Below are 11199 nucleotides of genomic sequence, written 5' to 3' on the forward strand. Positions count from 1 at the left end.
ATTACAAATGATGAGTGGTTCTCTTATCTGATTTTAAATTAACATCATGATATTGGTTCTGATCTGCCTGTAAATATGCAAATTATTCTCCTGACTCAATTCCTGTTGCTAGTATTGCTTGAGTGTCCAGCAAGGGTAAAAGCTGGGAATCTCAAATGCACAGTCCTTTTTAACTGGAAATTCAAAGCATCATGTGTGATAACTCAGCCATATCTTCTACTAACATGAGAATGACAGGGCTTGGTTTTGCAGAAGCTAAGATTTTGATATTTCTCTTCAACAATATAAGAGAATAAAGCAATTGGAATTGACCTTACCTTTGTGAGCTTTTTTAAACAATACCTTTTTTTTAACATGCATATACTTCCTGATAGATAAAGATGATGAAATAGTGGGCTGAGTGACTAACACACATGCACAAAGGCAGAGACTTTCTATAAAAACCCTGCGAACTGCGGTTTCAGTTGTCTATCGCACACTCAGTTACAGTCAGTTATTCCAGGTATTGTCTTTGTTTTCAGGAAAAGAAAACTAAGTAGAAGATCATGGCAAGTCCTGACTGGGGATATGATGGTGAAAACGGTAAGCATTCTTCTGCTCATGTAGATCAAATAACGGCTTCTTCCCTTTTCCAGGAAAAGAGATATTGAGCACTTAAAATAACGGTAAAGTCATAGATTAATGGTTTGAAGTGCCTTTGACTTACACCAGCTTTGCATACATTCTCAACAGTTGTCCTTAGGGCCCATGATGTCTACAAAATGTATTCTGCCTCGTTTCTCCTCTCTGCCTCTCAGCCTCTCTCCCTCCCTATGTATGGAGAGGTTTATTGCTAACAGCAAAATAGGTACAGTCTGATCCCATAGACTATGAGACTTCTGTTGACAAAGACACTATTTGCCAGTGTAGCATAGAAAAGGGGCATTCTCACACCTGGGATTTCCATTAAGCTAACCGGAATACCATTTGAGATACCTGAATAAATCTTAATCTAGTAAAACTATATTCCTAAAACTTGGACTCAAGCATTAGATCAGTTTTGATTGTAATCATGTTCGTCCTGGTAGGTCCTGAACACTGGGGCAAGCTGTACCCCATCGCAAATGGAAATAACCAATCTCCTATCGACATCAAAACCAGTGAAACCAAGCGTGATCCCTCTCTGAAACCCCTCAGTGTCTCCTACAATCCAGCCACAGCCAAAGAAATCGTCAACGTGGGACATTCCTTTCATGTAAACTTTGAGGACAGTGATAATAGATCAGGTGAGCCAAAAGGTCCTTCTAATTTGTGTCTTTGACTTTACTGGGGAAATGTAAACAGCAGGGCTTTCAGAAACACGAACACCCATATGCAGTGGGTGCACACGGGTAGCATTGATGCCATCTACTGAGGTATCTTGAAGTTTTAAAATATTTCCAAGTGTTAAAGGTGATTCTGGGGACTCCCAGCTCGGTCTTTTTTCAGCCCTTCTTCTCAGTGACTCTGTTCCATCTCTTCTGGTTTCCAATATCTTTATGCTAACTTTACACCCTCTGAATAAACAGTACTTTTTCACAAAATTCTGGAATCATCATGAATATAAAAACTGAAAAGGCAAATATTTTCTAATTGAGATGAGATTGGACGAGTGCATTAGGGAAGAAATACAGATGAAGAGTATATTTATTTTTTGTGGCCAGGAAAATGGCTCCATAACAATGAATTGCTTCAGTTCAGTTGAGTTCAGTCGCTCAGTCGTGTCCGACTCTTTGCAACCCCATGAATCATAGCATGCCAGCCCTCCCTGTCCATCACCAGCTAGTGAAGTGCTTGGGTACCAGAACCAAAAAAAAAAAAAAAAACTGGTCTTGGGTGTATCTTGCATGGAATCATTCTGTGCATAAGTATTTTTGTCTAGCTTCCCCTCTCCCTATTAGATCATAGTAACTGAATTATCTTCATCTCCCAGAATCTAGCATACTTCCTCGCTCACAGGAAAAATCTCAAAACTGTTTACTGAATAATTTACTAAATGACAATTTCATAAATCAGCTCTACTGTCAAAAGGCAAAGTTAGTCATAGCACTTTCCTTCAAGGTTCTGAGCCTAAGTTTTAGACATCTTGGGGCTACGTCCTTTGTTAATATTGGATTAGGTCTGGTACTACGTGTGTTTTATTACTCATATGGTTGGACAGACTCTCTAAAGCAAAATGATCCTTCAGTGTTAGAATTTTAAAAGTGACTCTACCATCCTGCTGGAACTTTCTTTTGGTCCCTGGCTAGGGATTCTCAGTAAAGCTGTCAGAATACCCTCTTGTATCTTGATCAGTTACAAGATACATGCAGAGTGATTTGTTACTAAAAATAAATTGCTAGATATCTTGATGCATACTGTCCATTACTGTCTGTTGAAAGAATGAATGAACTTATAAACTAAAGCAGAATCAAGGAAAGAGCTCTAATCCTAGAATTCACTCATCTTCTAATATGTTTTCCTGAAAACAGGAAAAGATAAAATTATAGCCCATGTGCTGAGAACCATGTAACTCACGCACCATCTGAAGGTGCTCCGCACATCTGAATCCCATCATTGTGGACACGAGGAAAAACCAACAAGACGGAAACTTTAGACTACTGTTTATTTTCATTTCTACTCGCCCCAATTTAATGTTAATTTGTATTAAATGCAAAGACAAGCTGGAGCTCATGACTGTAACACTAATAGCAGTTTCCTTTTTCTTCTAGTGCTGAAAGGGGGTCCTCTATCTGAAAGCTACAGGCTGCGGCAGTTCCATTTTCACTGGGGCATCACAGATGACTGTGGCTCTGAGCACTTAGTGGATGGAGCCAAATTTTCTGCAGAGGTAATGTAGCGTAGTAAGTGAGGGAGAGCTACACAGAGCCCTCCCAGAAGTAGCATCCTTATACCATGTGGATGTGTGTTAGTCGCTCAGCCATGTCCAATGCTTTGTGACCCCATGGACTGTAGCCCGCCAGGCTCCTCTGTCCATGGGATTCTCCAGGCAAGACTACTGGGGTGGGTAGCCTATCCCTTCTCTAAGGGATCTTCCCCACCCAGGGATCAAACCAGGGTCTCTTGCATTGCAGGCAGATTCATTACCTGTCTGAACCACCAGGGAAGTCCCCCTTATCACTTAAGACACAATTTCAACGGCTCCAAAGGAATGAACATTTGGGGCCTATAAAGAATTCCTAGGCTCATTTAAACTTAAACAGTGACACACTGCATTTGGCAATAGGGGAAATTTTTTCACGTGAGGGAGGCAGGTGAATTTGCAGTCAAACTCCTGGGCCTCAGAATCCGCTTTCATTTCAGAATGTCTCAGAGACTGCTGCCTGACATCAGGCTAACCTCAAGGGGAGTTGCTGCTGTCCTTTTAAAGCTCTGAGCCCAGGGGGAACACACCATCATTCTCTTCTCATTTAAAGGTTCGAGTGTGCACACACCCACAGCAGAGGTGTAGCCAGGCCGAGGCACTCCATTAAGATTTGACTAAGAGGGCCAGTTTAACCTCAGGAGTCATCACAACGAGTAGCATACTCTAGACGAGGGTTTGGGGCTCCCTGGCAGCAGGCCACTACCCTCTGGCCTCTTGACTTGCCTCCACATGGAAGTCTGTGATTCAGTTCAAGACATTCTGCCTGTATATCCACAGTAAAATCAAGAAAATGTGCATCAAACTCTCAACAGAGGGTATGGAGACTGAAAACAAAAAACTTTTGTTCTTTGTATGCATGACTATTCAATAAGTTTGTACCAGCACAGACTGGTTGGCTTTTTTGTTTTACTCTTGTAGAATGAATCTGTAATACACATAGTTTTGCAACAATCTTTTTTTTTTTTTCATTTACCAATGATCATGATCATTTTTCCAAGTCAGTAGGAATTCCTAAAGTCTGTATGGTATTTCCATGTAGGCATATGTTAGAATTTATTAACTAACTCCTACATAGGAACAATTGCAATGCCTTTCGCGTTTCATTCTGCTGTTGTTTTTTGTTCTTTACCAAAAAAATGGGTAATAAATACATTTGTACAAATATCTTACACACTCGTGAAGGCAATTGTGTAGGGCATTTTTGTAAGAGGGATTGTTAGGTACAGAGTATGTGTAGTATTCATTTTGATAGAAGACTTGGGAATAGTATACAACTAAAACTTACTTTATGTTACACTAGAAAGCCAGGCTAGGAACTTTCAATGGTGCAGAAATCTATTACATGTTTCATTTTTTCCTATTTATTTTTCATAAAATTGAAAGTGGACTGAAATCAAATGGGCTGAAAGTCTAAATTAGTAATAGTATTATGTCTGGGGGAGGATATTTGGCTGTATCTAAGAAATCCGGCAGTTGGTGATGGACAGGGAGGCCTGGCCCTGGGGTTCATGGGGTCGCAAATAGTCAGACACGACTGAGCGACTGGACTGAACTGAACTGAAGAAATCTGAATCAATGAATCTCCTATCTAATTTGAGAAAAGTGAAGTTAATCCAGGCTGGAGGCGAGAGGCACTATCACTAAGTTCGACATATGAGAGGGTAGGGAGGGTGGGAGGGAGACCAGGAGAGGGGAGTGGTGGGGAGAAAGACAGAGCCGAGACAGAGAGGAGACGTGTGGGTGGCGGGGAGAGGACTGCTTTGGTTTAGAGTCATCCAAGCGACCCAGTGATCACTTGACATTAGGTGGACAGAAAAAGACTTTTTCAGGAGTAGCATTTGAGTTCAGCCATAATTCAAGTCAAAATTCTCCCATTTTGACTTGACTTCCCAGAGGAAAGTCAGCAGTTATGCAAAGCCTTAAAGCTGTGGACTAAGTGCAAAGGTCACATCCATGCGCTGCGTGGAAGCATGGATGCCAATCAGTGGAGAAGAGTAAGAATGAATAACTGCAGTTTTCGATTGAGCAGTTAGATGGAAGGTGATGCCTTTTCTTAAAGCGGGAAATTGAAATGGATCTGGAAAAGAGAAAGTCAAGAGTGCTAGTTTAGCTGTGTTAAGTTTGAGATGCATATCAGGCATCCACGTGGAGATATCAAGAAAGCATCAGGAGACGTGCACACGCACTTGGATATACAGGTCTAGAGTTTCACAGAGGAGGTAGGCAGGAGATACTGGTTTGAAAGGTGTCTGGATCCGCTCAGGAGAACCTGCCCTTGGCCACCACTCCAGACATCTCAGGAGCCCCTTCTCACAAAGTTACCAGGTACCTCAAGTTAGAAAATTATTTCAGTTTTTGTCTCCAAACTAGTTAGCCAGAAATACTTGATCTTCTCACACCAAACAGAGAGGTGTTTGGTTTTTTTGTTTAGTTTTAAGAAGTAATATTGAATAGTTATGATATTGTGGAAAAAAGAAGTTCTACTTACTGGTTCCAGGATTTGCAACGTGCCCACTCTGTTCAACTCTATTTTCTTAAGAAAACCCTTCTTAAAAGTCCAAACATAGCCCTTCCCATGTCCTGGATAAAGGGTCACACAAGTTTTGTTTACCCAAGCCAAGATGTATCTGTATATATCAACATGTTAAGGTCTAACCTGCCTTTTCCCTTCACCGTGGTGTGAACAACTGCTCCATCATGCTGTGTTTTTTAGCTTCATTTAGTTCACTGGAATTCTGCCAAGTACACCAGCTTCGCTGATGCTGCCTCGCAGGCTGATGGTTTGGCGTTGATTGGCGTTTTGGTGAAGGTGAGTCGTAGAGCCTCTCGGAGCTCTGCTAAATTTATTCCTTACCAATGAGACTGCAAACTAGGGTGAAATAGAGCAGAGAGATGTTTGCGTCTCTCTTTTTTGAAATGTGCCCGTCTACTAGTGACTGCACAGGTGAGCAAGCAGGTCTCCGGTATATGTTTGTTCCGCTGGACTTTCCCCTCTTGAAGAGAGAAATACATTTCAGGCAGAGATGAAATGGGAAGCTGTTGATGGTGGCAATAATTTTTTTATTTTTCAGCTCATCTTCCACTTTTCTTCTAAACTTTCTACATCACAGAGTCAGGAGTTTATCAATTTAATTTTCATCAGAAAAAAATATGAAGAGGACTTTTGTCTCATAAAGAAAGTTGAACTGATATTTAATATGGAAGATTCAAATCTTCTGTAGGGGAGTCCCTGAAAAGTCCTATAGGGAAATTACTATTAAATTCAGGATATTTGGGTGACTAACTTTTGGAATTATAGTAATTCTAGTGAATCTTTATTGAACACTTGTAACATACTATTCATTTTACTGATTAGAATTAATAGAACAGACCAAAAAGGTTTGCTTTTGTATTTTAGTTGTGCTAAATTCCTGTATTTTGACTTGCATATCTTTTCTTCAGTTACTGGTTTTAATTTTTTTAAAAGTAACTAAATAGGATTTTACTTGGTAACTATTTTTATCTCACACTTTATTTTTTTAATCTCCAGGTGGGTCAGGCCAACCCAAACCTTCAGAAAGTACTTGATGCCCTAAAAGCAGTTAAAAATAAGGTAAATAGACTCATTAAGTTAGTTTAAATCAGAGAACAAGAATCTACAGAACCTCAGAAATCATTTAATTGCATATTTGATGTGAGGAGTAGGAAGACCTGAGCAAAACCATCAATCCGAAAATCAAGGTGCTGCTTACACGTTCCTGGTTTCTGAGGTCTCTGAGCAGTGATTTATTTGGGTTTCATTTTTCATAGTTACTGCTTATCTATTTCAGCAAGATGAAGCCTGTAGAAGAATAGTTTTCATAGCTTTTTCATACATCATAACTATGATGCCCACTGTCAGCTGAGAAAAAGATGGGTTGTTCTGATATATTTAACCTTAGCTTCACCATTTTGACAATAAAGAGTTAAATCATTGTCAGAGATTTGCCATTGTCATTCACAGTTTGTAGAACTATCATACCTTTATATAAAATAAATCTAGTTCACGTTGAGTTCAAAAAAATTACACTTTTTAAAGTAAGAAAGTTTACAGGTAAATAAGCACTCAATTCAAGAATGTAAAAGATGATAAATGAAAAGAAAGTAGAAGGAAATGATTAATTAAGATGAAGTAAAACATTAATAAAATAGGAAAGAAAATGAATAAATACAGGTAAAATTTTATTAATAAAGTGAAAAACTAATTCTTTGGGGAAAAAACAACCAAAAAAGGGCACTTTTGGCACGTTTAATGATGGGGGGGAAACAGAAATACAACAAATTATTACAAATAAGGAAATGGGTCATAACTCAAGATGCATTAGAAGGTTTTAAAAGAGAAAAGTTTGTACAGTGGACCCTAGAGCAACATGGGTTTGAACGGCACACGTCCAGTGACCTGTGGATTATTTTTTTGATAAATGCTTGCTCTAGCACCACACAATGATCCCTTAAATGAACCTGCTGATGCACAGCCACGATTATGAGGGACGACCATAAACTTATGTGCGGATTTATAACTGCTCAAGAGGTCAGCACCCCAACCCCTACATTGCTCAAGGGTCAGCAGTACCACACTACATGAGCAAATTCGAAAATTTAGATCACAAAGATGAATGTCTAGGAAAACGTAGAGAAACTGACTCAAAATATGTTTAAAGTCTAAATAGACCAATAATATAAAAAGAAGTCAAAAAGAATAGTTTAAAAAAAATGTACCTAGTAAAAGAAACCCTAGGCCCAGACCACTTTATGGGGAAACGTCACACAACTTTTAATAAACAATCATGCCACTTTGAACTAAACTGCCTAGATTAGGGGACCAAAAAAACCTAATTCAATGAATTAATTTAATTTAATGAAATTAATTTAATTTAATGAAACCTAATACACAAACTGGGTAAGAACACCACAAAAAGGATATCATAGGCCAATCTTACTTAGGAGTGTAGCTAAAAGAAATATTAAAATAGATTACAGCAAATCATATTCAACAGTATGTTAAAAGAGCCATGCTTTCAAACTAGTAGAATTTACCAAAAGCATGCAAAGATGATTCAGTATTAGACTATCTCCCAATGTAATCCATTACATTAGCAAATTTCACTTGTTAGATGCTTGAAAAATGTTTGATTAAAATTCAATATCCATTCCTGAAGAGTAAAAGAGAGAAAGAAAAATATTCCTCTAAAATTTAAACTGAACTTAAGAAAGAATATCAAATAGACATTTGAAACAAGCATCTAACTTAGTAGTGAAATATTTGAAGCATTTTCATTTCAATCAAGAATAAGACCAGGGTGTCAATTGTGACCACCACAAATGAATATTCCAATAATTGTCCATTCAATGTAGTTAAATAAGGAAAGAAATGAGTACATATTAGGATAAATATTAGAAAAGCAGAGACAAAGCTATCATCAAGTGTAGAGATATGATCATTGACATCCACCTGGAAAACTAGAAAATCAACATAATTAATACACAAGTTCTAATCAAGTTGACTACATAAAATATTAACATATGAATATCAATTTATTTGTATATACCAATATGACCAATCAGTAGAGAAATAAGAATAAAGAATATAGATGATAAACAAATGTTTAACCTTTGCTTACACTTAGCCAAATGAAGAAGGAAGAAGAAGATCAGTCACAATTCTAGTGTAGCGTATTTTCAGTCCTCTGGTACTTTTACTGTTTATATCTACAAACATGTTGTTGTTTAGTCACTAAGTGGTATCCGATTCTTTGTGACCCCATGGACTGTAGCTCACCAGGCTCCTCCATCCATGGGATTCTTCAGCAAAAATACTGGAGTGGGTGCCATGTCCCTCTCCAGGGGATCTTCCCCACCCAGGGATCAAACCTGTGTCTCCTGCATTAATGGGCAGCTGAGCCACCACAAACATACCAGTCATGCAATACTATATAGTAGAAAAACTGATTAAATTCTTTGCTAAGACCTATCTACCAAATAATATGTATGTCATATATGCAATGATGTAAATATTTTACATCAGGGCATAATGATACATTGCTTATCTTTTTCTTTCAGAACAAGAAAGCTCCATTCACAAATTTCGACCCCTCTGTCCTCCTGCCTCCATCCCTGGATTACTGGGCCTACTCTGGTTCACTGACTCACCCTCCTCTTCACGAGAGTGTCACCTGGATCATCTTTAAAGAGACCATCAGTGCGAGCTCGGAACAGGTAGAGTGTCAGAGGCGCATGTGCAGGAATTGGAAGTGCAAAGCAGGAATATCAGTTCAATTCATACTGAGAGCAATTATTACTGCCATTCAATTTTAGAGAGTTCCCTTTGCCTTTCAACTGAAAAAGATTTATTAGTGACATCAGGTCTATTTAATAGTCAAAAAGTAGAGTGTATTTATAAGCACTTTTTTTCCCTCTATGTAGAGATTCAGAATTCCTGCTCTTCTTTTCACCTTAATAAGGAAAAATCCAACCTCTTCAGGGAACTGTGACTCTCCAGTGGCATACCTTGATCGTTGACGTTGGTTTTCCATTCTTTTTTAAAGCTTAAGCTCTTCAATATTCAGTAAAATATCTCATTAATCACTGTTTATAATTTTGATAAAAACTGCCATTGATTGAGCAGCTCTTTTCATCAGGTGCCTTACGTACATTCTGTCAGTCAAGTCTCACAGCAAACCTGCAGTGTGACCTGTTGGTATAAGAGCTAACACTTCTTTAGCATAAGCTACATGCCAAACGCCATTCTAAGAACCTTATCTGTGTTGAGCCATTTAGCCTTCACCAAAACACAATGAAATAGTACCGTATGGAAACATAGGCGCCAAGCAGGGAAGTCTCTTACCCAAGTGTGAGAAAGCTGGAATGCTAATCCAGTCAGTCATCAATAATTTAAGCCAAATGCTTGGTGCAAAGACATGTGGAAGAACTGTTGGCTTCCTCCCTTTCCATCAGTGAAACCATTGCAGTCTTCAACCTGATTTTCTAAATAACATTGCATCAATCATATTAGGAAAAAAAAAAAGTGTTCTGTGTGACATCAATATCTTTTGCTTCTCTAAACATGTTATCCTTCCCCCAAGCTGGCGCAGTTCCGCTGTCTGCTAGCAAATGCTGAAGGCGATGGAGAACTCTGCATCAAGCAGAACCACCGACCACCCCAGCCTCTGAAGGGCAGGACAGTGAAAGCTTCATTCTGATGGGCCCAGGAGGAAGCTCATCTTCCCTCAAGAAGCACAGCTCTGCTTCTGACATAATCCTAGAAAACAAGCTTTAAAAACACGTTTATTTCAATACTAGCAAGACAGCCTGCTTGCAAATGCAAAATCTTTTTCTTCTTTCTGTTGAACTCAAATAGTAATCTGGAAGTTCACTAAACTTGTGCTTAAATTCAAATCCATTGCATTGACTTCCTTATCTTGCAATTAAGGCATACTTGATTTCTTAATGACTTTTATCCCTCCCCATTTTATTCAGTTTAATTGGACCAAAAAGCATTTTATCCCTTTCTTCTTGTCTATTATGTACTATACTTTTAAATGGCATTAGGTTTCTACTCCGTTTACATTCGAGAATCTTAAATGCTTTCATTTGCAACATTATTCTGATGCAATATCAGGTCTATTACTCAAATACAATGACCTAAGAGCAGCTTGAGATGAAATGTTAAGAATTCATTTGCTTACTCTTGAAGGCAAATATGCAGCTACGATGACAACTGGATTTTATATTATGATGAAATAAATGGCCCAACATTGCTACCGTTTGTGTGCTCTATTATGAAAACCATGTGTCTCATATAAGAACTGACACTTCTGGTTATTCCTCCACCTGTTAGCAAGGCCAATGGGGATGTTCCATCATTATAACTAGTTAGCCTACATGAAGAATCTGTACGTCAAATTTGGAAGAAAAATCACCTGTGACTTATTTTTAAAAATAATGAAGGAATCACTTGACTTAGAATCATATAGAAACATCACATAATCTTTTAGTCTGGTGTGTACTTAACCTGAAGTCAGTTCTTTCTGAAGCCATATCTACACTCAGAATTCTACAAATCTTGTGTTCAGCGTTTAGTTTTGTGATTTACTTATTTCTCTTCTTTAAGAAATCATAATGGCAATCAAAACCCACATCCATTCCCATGTTCCAGTCTTGTCTAATGTCACAGAACCAGTCAAAACTGCTCATGTAATCATGGTTAAAAAGACAGACAAACCAGATTCTTTATTGCTCTGAGGGCAATAAAGATCCTAGGAGACATCTTTGTACCTCAAAATCCTAGGAAATTTTTA

The 11199-nt window shown here is 38.4% G+C and overlaps 1 protein-coding gene across 1 annotated transcript; it reads left to right on the forward strand.

Annotated features, from left to right (window-relative positions):
• The first annotated feature begins 358 nt into the window (after nt 1–358).
• On the forward strand, nt 359–10664 carry LOC113904454 (carbonic anhydrase 1-like). The gene is made up of 7 exons (XM_027561629.1): nt 359–582; nt 1068–1265; nt 2730–2848; nt 5598–5693; nt 6414–6476; nt 8963–9118; nt 9985–10664. Exons 1-7 carry the CDS (start codon nt 546–548, stop codon nt 10099–10101), a joined length of 786 nt encoding a protein of 261 aa, XP_027417430.1. The 5' UTR covers nt 359–545; the 3' UTR covers nt 10102–10664.
• Nucleotides 10665–11199: the final 535 nt, after the last annotated feature.

This window comes from Bos indicus x Bos taurus, chromosome 14 (genome assembly GCF_003369695.1).
Source record: "Bos indicus x Bos taurus breed Angus x Brahman F1 hybrid chromosome 14, Bos_hybrid_MaternalHap_v2.0, whole genome shotgun sequence".
NCBI lineage: Eukaryota > Metazoa > Chordata > Mammalia > Artiodactyla > Bovidae > Bos > Bos indicus x Bos taurus.